General features: G+C 41.3%; 1 protein-coding gene and 1 pseudogene across 2 annotated transcripts; one reads left to right on the top strand and one right to left on the bottom strand.

The window, feature by feature from the left end:
* Window positions 1-3,253: 3,253 nt before the first annotated feature.
* On the top strand, window positions 3,254-10,683 carry LOC120698336 (annotated as a pseudogene).
* Window positions 10,684-10,790: 107 nt separating this feature from the next.
* Window positions 10,791-13,665, bottom strand: LOC120698337 (B3 domain-containing protein Os05g0481400-like). 2 transcript variants are annotated; one of them, XM_039981890.1, is made up of 7 exons: window positions 13,497-13,665; window positions 13,249-13,314; window positions 13,048-13,146; window positions 12,208-12,242; window positions 11,944-12,121; window positions 11,643-11,849; window positions 10,791-11,221 (listed from the first exon to the last, which is right to left on the bottom strand). In XM_039981890.1, the coding sequence occupies exons 1-7, from the start codon at window positions 13,584-13,586 to the stop codon at window positions 11,060-11,062; spliced, it is 837 nt and encodes a 278-aa protein (XP_039837824.1). In that variant the 5' UTR covers window positions 13,587-13,665; the 3' UTR covers window positions 10,791-11,059. The 2 variants fall into 2 exon arrangements, with proteins under 2 accessions (XP_039837824.1, XP_039837823.1); XM_039981889.1 differs by having other exon boundaries at window positions 13,249-13,319; window positions 13,497-13,650.
* Between the last annotated feature and the right edge of the window lie 343 nt (window positions 13,666-14,008).

Here is a 14,008-nt window from a genome sequence, read left to right as displayed (position 1 = left end):
GTGTGCCTGATCCAGGGCACACGGCGAAGTAATAAGTTCGCCGTGTGCCAAATTCCAGGCACACGGCGAACACGCCATTTCTATATTTCATGTATGCAAATGAAACTTGTATTCTTTTAAATTTTTCAATGTCATTTTCCAAATTTGTTTTGAAATTGAAAACAAGACCTTAAAGTTCACTAAAGAACATAAATATAATTTTTTCACTCATGTTAAATCATTATTTCATGTACTAATAGTTCAAATTCAAATTATATCAATTAGAGTTGTATAAATGCAGTTAATACGTTAAAATTATCAAACGGATAAAAAAAATGCAAAAAATTAACATGAAGTCATTTATGTTCTCTATTGCCCATATAAAAAGTGTAGAAACCAAATTCAAATTTCAACGTGTTTGCCCTACAACCTTATACCGTGTTTTTCTCCGTTACACAGATCTTCTTCGGGAAAGTTTGAGTTTATAAGCAGCGTACGTGACAAACACGTGCAGAACTCCCTCAATTTTTTACCATAGATTCTATGTAAGAGAGCATAAGAAATCGACAAATCTCATAATTTTCAGACTTTGTTTGAATTTTATAAAATTTTACAACTATTCGGTTCTACGTTCACGAGAACTTTTTGTGAACACCATTTTCGAAATGACAATATCAACTACGACATGACCTCTTACTGTGCACTCAGAAACACGAATATCATTTTTCCAAGAATTTTCTTCTATTATTTTATGTACTTGCAGTTCAAAATTTGACTCGTCCGAAAAATCCGTTTAACAGATACACAATATTTATATATAGTGAACATTACGACAAAAATACCAAACTTTAATACAGAGTACCAAGCAATGTCTCAGAAGTGTAGAAAAAGTTTTGAGTTTGAAAATTCAAAATTTTCAAACTGTTTGCCATGTGCCTAGATAAAGCACACGGCGAAGTATACTATTTGCCGTGTGCCAAGGTGTAGCACACGGCGAATTAGCATGTTTGCCGTGTGCCCCTTGCGGCACACGGCAAAGTTGAGAGCCGTCAACCTCCGCCGCCCCTCCGTCCACCTCTGTTCGCCAACTCCGCACGTGAGTGGCACGTGCACGAAGTTTGCCGTGTGCTTTGACGGTGGCACACGGCAAAGATTGTAATATGTCCTCTGTTTTATTTTTGCCGTGGGTTCCATGTATTGGCGCACGGCAAATAGGAAATTTTGCCATGTGTGATGTTTGCCGTGTGTTTTATTTTGGGCTCACGGCAAAGTGTCTGTTTGCCGTGTGCCCGTATTTTAGCACACGGCAAACTATTTGGCACACGGTATATTACCCGTTTCCGGTAGTGCCTCCCGCATCAAGATTACTATCATTAACACACCCCCCGTCAAAAAAAAACTAGTGTCAGTAGTGTCTGCGTCGGTGGTGGACGGATTAGATTCACTAAGCACCCGTGTATTATATCATGTTAAACTAAAATAAAGCTAGTTTTTTTTGCGATAATAAACTAAAGCTACTTGTAATTGCAGGCTTCTACTTGTAGTTTTGCGGTACTAAACTAAAGCTAGTGCTTTTTGCAGGCTTCTCTCCCTCGCGTTGTTACCTCAGTGGCTAGCTAGTGCAAGATGTAGCTTTCAGGCCTCAATCACGGCCTCACGGGCTTAATTAATCTAATCGACAGCAAGGCGGCAGAGAGGAGAAAGGAGCAGGGAAGGAGAAAAGCCGGGCAGAGTTTTCCAGCGTCTCCGGTGGCGGTGCTCGCCGTTGTTCCAAGCTTAGTCACGCATGCTGATGCTGCTACTGCCTGATGGGTGGGGGCGCATCGATTCGGCGGCTTTTGACTTTGGAGTATCAGGCCGTGGAATGGTAGTCCAGGTAATCCTACGCATGCTGCAGTTTGGATCACGGCTGAAAAGGTGAAAAAAAAGAAGAGAGAAGCAAAATTTGAAGCATCCCTTGAAAATCGCTTGGCGACTCCATTACTGAATTTACTAGCTAGTGACCAGACCACTGCGATCGCTGTGCTCCACTAGCCACCAAGTTGTGCAGCTCGCGCTTGACTTCCGATGCCCCGGGGTCGGAGTGCCGACACGCCTGCGCAGCCCAAAGCCTCCACAGCAAAGCCAGCTCCGTCCCGGCAGGTCGCCGGCCGTCGCCGTCAGACGGCGGCCAAAAGTTCTAGGAGGCGCCTGAATTCCTGGCGACTTGCCCCTGGTGGCTGCCTAGCTCTGCCTGCGCTTCCAAGGCAGATCAGCGCCGGCCGGCGAGTACCCCCGGCCGCGAGAACGAAAGCCGAGCGTAGACCTGGGCTGGGATCAATCAACTGGTAAGATTGTCTAATGAATCCGAGAGCAACAGGGAGGACCGTGCGCGCGACTTGCGGGGGAGCACGCCGCGTTGTCCAAGTCCCACACGGGTGAGTGCTGGGTGACTGATGCCGAAGCCAACGCAGGCAACAGCCACTGCTGCACCTCAGGCCATGTGGAGGTGGAGCGTTGGCAATGGCGAGTACCAAGTGGTACCAACGGGTCCTGAAAGTGGACGCACAGCTAGCATTCAAATATCCGAATTTCACAAAAAAAGTAGAAAAAAATTAAATTACTCGCTCACATATGGTCATAGTCCGATAACTTTCTAAAACTATTTTTTATTCAAATACTTCCACAGCTATAACAATCGGTCTAATTTATTGTCTTTCTCTCTGTATACAAATAGAGTTTGAGTTTTATAGTGATAGAGGGTAGATTAATCTCATGCCACCACGAGAACCTGTCCATCGCGCACCCTACCACGGATGCGACCCACTGGGCTAGAGTCTTATTTTTTTAAAGTACTCCATCCGTTTTAAATTGTAGTTCGTTTGACTTTTGACTCCAAATTTGACCACTCGTCTTGTTCAAAATTTGTGCAAAATATTACTTTTTTGTTGTGTGTTGTTTTATTAATACAAAGATCTTCAGGAATGACTTAAATTTGATAATTTGCACAAATTTTTTGAATAAGAAATTTAAGGTCAAAAAAGTCAAACAAATTATAATTTGGAAGAATTTTATTTTAAAATTTCATAGGATGAGAAATATGCTGCCCAACTATGATCTTGTTCCATACGCAAAGAATTCACGGAAACATTTCAGCTCTCATGTTGTAGTGGAGCAAAAAAAAAATCAATCTTCTTACCCAAAAAAGTTTCCAACGAGGAAAACCCCCAGTCCCCACCGCTTCTCCGCAATCTACCACCCCTATAAAAAGTGCGTCGCGACGGCAGGGGGCCTCCACACTCCACGGCCACCCCAGACTTCAGCAGACTCGACTCGAGCAGTAGCTGCGCCGGCACAGGTCACCCAACCCCGCGAGAACCGCGGAGTGGCGGGACGCGCTCTGCTCGCGTGGGCGGGCGGGCGCTGAAGTAAGCAGACCAGATAGGATCGAGAGGGAGGCCGGAGGAGCATCGCCGCGTTCTCACTCGCTCGCGCCCCCACGGCTCCTCGCCTCCTCCTCCGCTTCGCCCTGAAGCTCAACAGCCTTCCCAGCCGGCGCCACCATTTCCTTCTTGGCTTCTTGGAAAGAATCAGAGAAGAGCCTCCTTGTCCTTGGCTTAATTTCAAGGTGAGTTCCTGCTAAAATCTGTTCGTTTGGTTACCGTCTACTGGTGTCGTTTACGGATGTTTTGCGAACCTTATTTTTCTTCTTCTTCTTCTTGTTTTCTCCCGATCAGTTGTGTTCTGGGAATCTTGTTGTTGGCTCAGTGTCTATTCCTGCAAAATATGTACTAAAAAGATTCTTTTCTCCCTAGTTCTGTTTTTTAGGTAGACCCGGAAATTTTTGTTTCTTCGTCAGTACTTATACATCAACCGCAAGTATCTGTTGCATCTGCCAGTTTAGTTGGCATGTCGTGATCGTAAAAGTAGGAAGGTGTTGTATCAGTGTAGTTGAATTAATTATCAGTGAAGCTGAGCAAAATATGCTCGAAAAAGGGTCTGCTTTGATCGATCTGAGCCATACTTGCTCCCCATTTATTTATTTTGGGCAGAGGGCAGTTGGGCCAGGCAGGTTGTTAGAACCTGGTAGGTGCACTACTGCATGTGACTAGTATCCTATTTCCCCGTCTGATCTTTATTTCCCCTTCCATTAAAAATTCAAGCAATGATACAACAGTATTTTCCCCTGATCGTACAAGTCCACATCATGAAGAATGATGGTAGTGCTAATCATAGATTACTCTCACAATGGATTTAATTAAGCAGTGGTCTTTGTCTTGGATAGGAATTGAAGTTTTGGAAATTGTGATGTTGGGGATATGACAAGTTGTTGCTGATTTTCTCGGCGGGATGGCAAAGTTTGGAGGTGCCCTCTGTGCAGTTATCCTGGTTGTGCTGCTCCCTTGCTTGGATGTTGCATTGGGGCAGAGTACTGACCCTTCGGAGGGTAATTTCTGGCTGCCATGTTTTAATTTTTGCGAATTTAAAATTTTCTGCAAATTAATGATTTCTTCCCATAATGCAGTCAATGCGCTCAGGGCTATCAAGGGAAGATTAGTTGATCCAATGAATAACCTTAAGAATTGGAACAGGGGAGATCCGTGCAGATCAAATTGGACAGGGGTCTTCTGCCACAAAGTGAATGATGATAAATTTCTTCATGTAACAGAATTGTATGATCAGCACCTCTGTCTTATTTATTCATTGTATTTGAACTTTCAAATTCTTCTTTGTGCTAGTCTTGCTTACATTATTTGTAATGAGCTCTCCATCGAAGAAAAATCAGCTTACACTCTTATTCTCCGAAAGTAAATTTTTACAGTTAAATGCTGACTCCATGTGCCTTCTTGATAAAAATAATAATTTATGCACGTATGTACAAGGCGAACTGAAACATGAACTGCCCTTGGTGTCGATAATTTGTCCAATCATCTAACTGTAGTTGACATTAATACAGTTGACAAACTAACATGAAACCTCAATCTAGTTACTCCTGTCGACCTAAGTCTACAACTCCTGGCCATTGCTCAAGTTTCTTTTCAAAGTTTTTTTGTTTTTATTTTTTATGATTTTTTTCAAAATGTTTAAATTTTATATCCATCACATGGGATACAGTTAATCTAGTAGCTCAGTTAAGTGATTACTGGAATGTTCAAGTTATTCCTAAGACATTAATCATCCTCCATGCAGACAGTTGTTCAAGAGGAATCTCTCAGGCACTTTGGCACCAGAGGTCAGTCTTTTATCTCAGCTGAAAACACTGTAAGTATTACTCTTGAGTTCAAACTTGCTCATTTCTCAAGTCCTGCTTTACGTAAATTTTAAGCTGTACTAGTTTCACTTCACTGTCTTTTCAATACATGTTCATGGTGCTTTGCTACCGAATTTTCTGTCACGATTTTGATTGTTTATTGTTGATTTTCCCTTTCTAGGGAACATCTATTATTGATTCTCATGCTATTTAACTAACTGCTGTTTTTCTCAAAGGGATTTTATGTGGAACAACTTAACTGGTAGCATCCCAAAGGAGATAGGGAATATTACTACACTTAAACTTATGTAAGTTCTTTTTACTATTATGTTTCTTGCCTCATGCATTGAATCACTCAGCATGTCTTAAAAACTTGTGCACATAAAAGAGCATTGATTCGACAGCACAAATTTCTTGTCTGTGAACATTTATTAAACAAAGTTAATTTGGTTAATTTTTAAGGGATCCCTATTTTTAATACCTTTTGCAGACTTTTGAATGGCAATCAGCTCTCCGGCATTTTGCCAGATGAGATCAGCAACCTTCAAAACTTAAAGAGATTACAGGTTGGTCAAAACCAATTATTTGGCCCCATACCTAAATCATTTGCCAATTTGAGAAGTGTGAAACATATGTAAGAATTTTTATTTCCATTGTATCTCTGCTTTTCTGTTCCATTTGAACTTATTTCTAACTTCAATCATCCTGTGTATTTTAGTCATATGAACAATAATTCATTAAGTGGGAGCATCCCATCCGAACTGTCCAGATTGCCTCTACTTCTTCACCTGTATGTGGAACTCTACTTCTTTCCCAATTTTTCTTCTTATGCACAGAATGAAATATTAAATTAACCTTCATTCTCATACTGCAACAAAACATTGCAGGCTTGTTGACAATAACAATCTATCTGGACCTCTTCCTCCAGAATTTGCAGAAGCACCTTTTTTGAAAATATTGTATGTACCTCAATTTTCTTATGGTGGATTTTATTTACCTCACTTTAATAGCTGACAGCCTGTGACCTATATATTTTCTGACATTCATATATTTCGGTTTCTAGTCAGGCTGATAACAATAACTTCAGTGGAAGTTCCATCCCCAGTACATATAGCAACATATCCACACTACTAAAGCTGTAAGAATGACCTTTTCTGTTTTTTTTTTTGTGTGTTTTTCTGCCTTTCTCCCTTATTATATTAAGATAAACACTGTAAATACATTTCATACATCTACAACATATGATAAATTTAGTTTTAGTCTTTACTCAGAAGGCAATCACAAGCATCCAATTGTGCCAAATCCAGCTTCATAATGTCTAAACTTAATACAAAATTAATAAAAGCGGAGGGTAATATTTCTTGTTTTACCAGGAGTCTTAGGAACTGCAGCTTGCAAGGAGCTATTCCTGATCTGAGTAGCATACCTCAACTTGGTTATTTGTGAGTACACTGCACTTTCTGAAGTACATCTCTTCTCCAATTAATGTATTTTGGTACTATGACTATCGGTTGTTACTATGAACATGGCTCTTGGGACAGTTTAAATTAGAAATGTAAGATTAGCACCCCAACTTTTCAGTTCATGCAGTCCAGGATACTGCATACATGTCTTAATAGCTTTCACATCCATTTTTCAGGGATATTAGCTGGAACCAGCTGACAGGACCTATACCAACCAATAAGCTTGCTTCAAACATCACTACAATGTATGTAGTTATGATAATACTTCTCTATTTCTGTTAATCATCAATCTAATTTCTAGTTATATGACAGTGATTTGTCTCACAACACGCTCAATGGAACTATCCCGCAGAACTTCTCAGGGCTTCCCAATCTTCAGATATTGTAAGTGTAGCTTCCTAAATAGTGAGCAGAACAGCTTTGACTGCATATGGATTTGATTTTCGTTGTATATGGTTCAGATTATTTTATATTCAAATTTGTGAATTTGATGTATCTTATTTAGTGATGTGCTTAGAATGACTTCTCCTTGTAATCTGCTCATAATTGGATTCAAATTTATACTCATTTTATCAAGATCAATACCATCACAATTTGTATTAGTTTCTAAAAAGATGCATTTGGAAATAACAGTACATATGTAGAAGTTCTGTGGGCTATTATGTAATTTCTTATGTTTTATTCTTCTCAGATCACTTGATATTTTTATTCTGCAGATCACTCGAAGATAATAATCTAGATGGTTCTGTTCCCTCGACAATATGGAATGGCATCACTCTTACTGGAAATAGAAGCCTTATTCTGTATGAACCTTTTTTTTTGCAGAAGTATTTTTCAGATCTAACTGTATATACACGATAAAATATATTTTTGAATAACGCAGGGATTTTCAAAACAATTCTCTCAAGAAAATTCCGGATACATTTGATCCTCCCCCAAATGTCACTGTCATGTATGTTCTCATACATATATGCTATGCATTCAAATTTCATTCCTACATGCAATGAGTTGTGATCACCACTGTTATTTTCGGCAGGCTATATGGAAACCCTGTATGTGGGGATACTAATGGAGTTCTTATAACTCACATGTGCCAACCCATGTCAGTAGACCAGAAAACATTGAAAAAGGAACAAGGCTCTACCTTCAGTTGTCAACCTTGCCCAGAAGATAAAAATTACGAGTACAATCCGTCATCGCCTATACCTTGCTTTTGTGCAGTGCCACTTGGAGTTGGACTTCGGCTGAAGAGTCCAGGAATCACAGACTTTCGTCCCTATGAAGATGCCTTTGATATCAACTTAACCTCTTTGCTGCAACTGTTTCCCTATCAGTTAAATATTGAACGCTACATATGGGAAGTCGGTCCAAGGCTAAATATGCATATGAAGATATTTCCAAGTAATTCAATTTTATTCAATACATCTGAGATTGTGCGACTCAGACACATACTTGCTGGCTGGGAAATCACTCTTTCAGATGTGTTTGGTCCATATGAGCTTCTGAACTTCACACTAGGTTCCTATGCAGATGGTATGTGTTCAATTCGAAGATATTAGTTCTATTGTTGAAAACTGTGCTACTGTTAGCTTATTTTAGTTTTCCTGATAGAAAATAAAATAAAATAGCAGGACTTCAGTGGAGTTCCTGTATTTTATTTTGTGTACTTCATTGGCTTATTATGATAAATTTTTACAGCATTTCTGTTAGCTTGGTTAGCAGCATATAGTGTAACGATTGCATGCAAAAAATGGTGTATATTACTTCCTCAAAATAAAGTATCCACTTGCTATTTGTAAGTTTTTTCTTTATGTTATATTCCCTGATGCTAATTGCAGAAAATTGAAACAATAAGTTATGGTGTCCTACTTTTAGAGACATAGGTTCACTAGCAATTAATTTCTTCCTTGACTTGTGCTTCATTGAATTATGTCCGCTTGCTGATCCCAATTAACCATGTATTACTTCTTAGAATCTTTCATTTATCGCATTTGTGCAGATTTTCCAAATTCAGCTTCAACAGGTTTAAGCAAAGCAGCACTGGGCATTATCTGGGCAGGCTCAATAGCTGGTGCTATTGCACTGTCCATGGTAGCCACTACCCTCATAGCGAGAAGGCGTTCAAGACATAGAACAGTCTCAAAGCGTTCAAGACATAGAACAGTCTCAAAGCGTTCATGTAAGCAATTTATATATATTTGGTTGTATCAGTGACTTTAGGGAGCACCTGAAGATATATGCATCATGCTGTTTGCAGTGTCAAGGTTTTCTGTCAAAATTGATGGTGTCAGATGCTTCACATTTGATGAAATGGCTATAGCCACAAACAACTTTGATCTATCAGCCCAAGTTGGCCAAGGAGGTTATGGAAAAGTCTACAAAGGTATTCTAGCTGATGGAGCAATTGTAGCAATCAAAAGAGCACATGTGGATTCTCTCCAAGGTTCAAAGGAGTTCTGCACAGAAATAGAGTTATTATCAAGATTGCATCATCGCAATTTGGTTTCATTGGTTGGCTATTGTGATGAAGAAGATGAGCAGGTGAAACCTTTTGATTTTAATTATATACATAGAAAAATATATTTTCTCAACATTGCCGAACTGCTCATTCAAATCATGTTTTGCAGATGCTTGTTTATGAATTCATGTCAAATGGTACTTTACGTGATCATCTTTCTGGTAAGCTACTGGCGAGATTCATTGTCAAATATTTGAACATTCTCTCTTTTCCATGCTAATCATTATTCTTAATCTGCATTAACCACCTCTTGTCGTTTTACATCATTTGCCAACCACAGCCAAGTCCAAAAGACCTCTTAGTTTTGGTTTGAGGCTGAAAATCGCATTGGGTGCCTCGAAAGGAATTTTGTATCTACATACTGAAGCAAATCCACCTATATTCCACCGTGATGTGAAGGCCAGTAACATTCTGTTGGACTCCAAATTCATCGCGAAGGTAGCCGATTTTGGTCTGTCAAGGCTTGCTCCAGTGCCAGATGTCGAAGGGACGTTACCAGCTCACGTCTCCACTGTTGTTAAGGGCACCCCAGTAAGTGTCAGATTTGTCAGTCACATGAACAATGTCCAAATTGCTGTCCTTTCTTTTGCGGCAATTCAATATCATTATCATTTTGGCAGGGCTATCTTGATCCAGAGTATTTCCTAACTCACAAATTGACGGACAAAAGCGATGTCTATAGCCTTGGCATTGTTTTTCTTGAAATGCTGACAGGGTTGAAGCCAATTGAACATGGTAAAAACATAGTGAGAGAGGTACGCAATCTTCAACTCTAGATCACGCCACCTTCAAATGACACTCAATTCTCGCAACAAAAAATTGACTGCCCTTGTTTGAAAATTCATAACCTAGACTGCATTGTATTGTCAGGAAACTTGTCTTGTCCTTGCTTTCAGTAAAATACCAAACACATGCAATTAAGAACTGCATTTTCCTATTGATGTAGGTAAACTCTGCTTGCCAATCAGGCAAAGTTTCAGAAATAATCGACAGCCGGATGGGCTTGTACCCTCCAGAATGCGTCAGGAGGTTCCTATCTCTAGCAACCAAGTGCTGCCAGGATGAAACTGATGACAGGCCTTCCATGTGGGAGATTGTGAGAGAACTTGAGATCATCTTGAGAATGATGCCTGAAAAGGACCTGGTTCTGCTTGAAACCTCCGAGACAGACTTGACCGATATCAGTAAATCCTTGTCAGCTTCAGCGAGCGGGACCCTCTTCATCTCGTCGCAGGTCTCTGGGAGTCTTGAACTCTTGATGCGAGTAGCGGCATGATTTCTGGAAGGGTGACTCCTCGATAGTCATGGCGTTTTATGGTGTAATTCTTGTGAACACGTGACGAGTTTGTTTTGTAGTCCAATACGGAGGGCCTAACGTTACAGGTCTAAATATTCAGCCGAATGTACAGTAGAGAATAGTGTATGATACACAGGATCCTTTTTAGCTTTCAGAGATGGCTTTTGGTAAATGAATAGAGCTGAGAATGTTGACATTTTCGGGTCTCTTGGGTGTTCAGAAGTAACAAGGTTTCAATGTCATTAGCAATTATTCTTTTGCTAATGGAGTAATGGTTCTCACTTCACATGCACAGAAGCATGGTTTAAAGTTTAAACCAACATCACAGAAGCAGGGGATTCTGAGAACACAATTGCTGAGTGTCAAACTACTTATTTACATCGAATCAAGGGCTGCCTACGTTGATAGATGTACTTGTTGCAGCTACATATGGGTTGTGATTGGACACCCATAATTTCCAAAAGAACAGGCCAACAAAAACGAGCAAAATAGATGACCTGACAGGAGCCGCATTGCTAGCATGGCAACATTCGTTCACCAAAGAGTGCCTAATATTTCACATTTGCTGAAAACTACCGCCGTCCACGTAGTTTTCTCCTTTTGGCACCTTTTGGAGGCTCAGCGGCAGGTGAATCTTCCTGGGCAGACTCTTCCTTAGTACCCCCACTGGCATTCTTGTCATCAGACTCAGACTCTTCTACATCATCCTCATCCATGGCTTTTATTATATATATCTGCAATAGATAAAGAACACATGTGAAGTTCTCATTCAAGTAGACCCAACATAATGCAACCAAATATTCAATAGATAAATGGTTAGCCCTGAGAAAGAAGAATAAATACAGATGGGTTGTTGACAGGATGCCTCAGATTTATTCATAAAAATTGATGCAATGCAGGGCACAGGAGAAAGGTAAGCATCAAGGCCTGAGGTTAAGCTAATTCCTTACTTGCCATGCTTGCTTGGTTCATTAGGGGTTGCTTCTGCAAACATGTTCGCTGCGCGACTATTCATGTCAACTTTGGATTTGGCTTTGTTCGTATGGCAAATGTGGAGTTAGGATAAGGTTAAAATCATTTGCAAGTATAAACAGCAATGATAAGGCAATCTATCTGGTCCAGATTAGTATAAAATGCTGAACTTTAAATGTGTACCTTAAATCTGTCATCCTCAGTCAATTCGAAGACCAAGGAATCCCCATCCTCCAAGTTGTGGTGCATCGCGAAGCCCCTCCATCCACCACTTAGACCTGTTCGCTTTCCAATATAGACAGCATCAAATTCAACACCATCTTCATCCTCCAACACCATCCTAAACTCACTGGGAGGCAGATTCTTTTTGCAGAAGCTTGTAGGAAGACCCTAAGGTGCAAACAATACTTTCTTGATTAGTAGTTGATCCTGTGCTCTGTGCCAAAATTAATCAAGGAATGCTGTTGCACATCTTAGAGCTTACAAGCCAAAAGCAGCTGGACACATGTGATCGAACCATGGTCTTAACAAATGATGGGTTATTAGGGTCTAGACCATCTTGAAGTTTCTCAGCTCTTCTGAATGCACGCTGTTGCTGTTCATAAGAAGAAACTCTTCCAGTGTATTCTCTTCCTGGGTCTGCATTCTTTCCACCACTGCGCCTGTTCAGCGCAAGAAAGTAGCCGTTTAGTTCAATCCAGGCACAACACCATCTGATTTATATGGACAAGGTAAGCAAAGACATTACCTTTTGTGACGTAGAAAAGTATCCAGTTCACCGAACTGGCAGGAAAAAAATGTCAGTACCAACATTGCAATTATAAACCGCAAAGCATTTCATCACTTAAAGAAGAAGAAAAAAAAGAGCAAAACCTCCGCACACTACAATTTTCAGCTAATTTCGTACAACATCAGTGCATCACAACATTATTGGAACCTAATGATTAGTGCATTACCAACAAGAACATGAGATCATAATGTCACCCCACCAAAATATAGAATAATCCATTGTGGACTACCTCGTTCAAGGATGAATTATTTCCTGAAACCAAATGCCCCATAAATCATGGATTCATGACCCTAAGGGCTTATCCTGGGATGCAAGCACGAATGGCTGCATTCAGGACATGAGATGTCTGACCCCGCAATCATAAATGTTTGCATTCAGGAAATGACCCGGCAATCAAAATCCAAAATTCACCATACTAAAGAATGTCAGGAAATAAAATTCGACAGGGATCTTTAAACAGGGAACATCGACAATTACCAATATCACGGAAACTGTACTCCCTCCATATTGTAAAGGAAGTGTTTTGGGTTTGTCTTAAGTCAAACATTTTACATTTTGACGATAAATAATTTTTTTTAGATTGAGTTTGAAAATATGAAAGCGATGCAAGTAGATTATCTTCAAATGTAGTTTCGTAAAAGTATATATTGACTATATTTTATAAATTTTTTATAGTAAAAAGACCGTGGTCAAAGTTGTTTTTGAAGACTGTATCGATGTCAAAAACGACTTCCTTTACAATATGGAGGGAGTATGCTTTGATCAGTATGGCATATATTAGGCCAACGAAAAACTCACATCATCCTTGTAGGAAACCGTGGCCTTGGCCCTCGAGGAACGCCGCACTTCGGTGGCGTCGAACTTCTTCCTCGGCTTGGGACTTGCGCGCACTCCGCCCTGCCAAAAAAAAAAACGAATCACAATAACTCAACTCAGCGTCGCCACACTAGCCCGTGACGCGCGCGCGCGAGCGGCAATCGGTGTCCGTGCGGCCAGCACCTTGTTCTGTTTCTGCAGCCTCGCAACCTGGAGCAGGCTCTTCGACATCTCCGATATGCCCAAATCCTGCGCTGAGGAACCAGGCGCGACGGTTAGAGGCGAAAGCAGATCGATCGAGGAACCCGCGGAAATCGGCGGGGGAAGAGGAGAAGCCAGGGTCGAAGGGAGGAAAGCAGTAAAAGGGGGGGATCCATGGATTGATCCGCCACCCGTTTGGAGGGAGCAGGAAGGGGGACGAGCGCGCTCACCTCGAGGTGCTTGAGGTTCTCGAGGACCCGCTTCCTGCGCTGCTCCTCGTAGGCCGCGCCGGAGGCGGCGCTGCTCGCCTTCGTCGCCATGCCGCCGCCGGTCGCCGCCCTCCTCCTCCCACACACGCACACACTCTCTCTCTAGGCAGGCGGGGCAGCGAGAAAGCGAATGGGGATGGGACTTTTCGAGTTCTTTTCTAGAGAGAGAAATCCAGGGCGAGGGGGCCACTTGCCTTGTGGGCATTCGAATTTCGAATTCGAACGAGCCAGAGCGAGATTCCTCGTGGGATGAGAGGGAATCCTACGAGTCGTAGGCGGCGACGCCACGTGGCCGTCCGACAGGCCTGGTTCACGGTGGCTGACGCGGGGGGCCCAGCGCCAGCTAGCCGTTGACTCGTGTTACAAATTGACTCTTCCCCTCTGTTCTACTACGAGTACGTGGTCAGTAGTAAAGATCTGTGTAAAGAAGGTTCTTAAGAAGAGAATAGCAGGTTAAAAGCTTGTAAAATCAG

This window comes from Panicum virgatum, chromosome 3K, assembly GCF_016808335.1.
Source record: "Panicum virgatum strain AP13 chromosome 3K, P.virgatum_v5, whole genome shotgun sequence".
In the NCBI taxonomy this organism is placed as follows: domain Eukaryota; kingdom Viridiplantae; phylum Streptophyta; class Magnoliopsida; order Poales; family Poaceae; genus Panicum; species Panicum virgatum.
The sequence above is the reverse complement of the archived record's forward strand: the minus strand, read 5'-3'. Positions and strand labels throughout refer to the sequence as shown.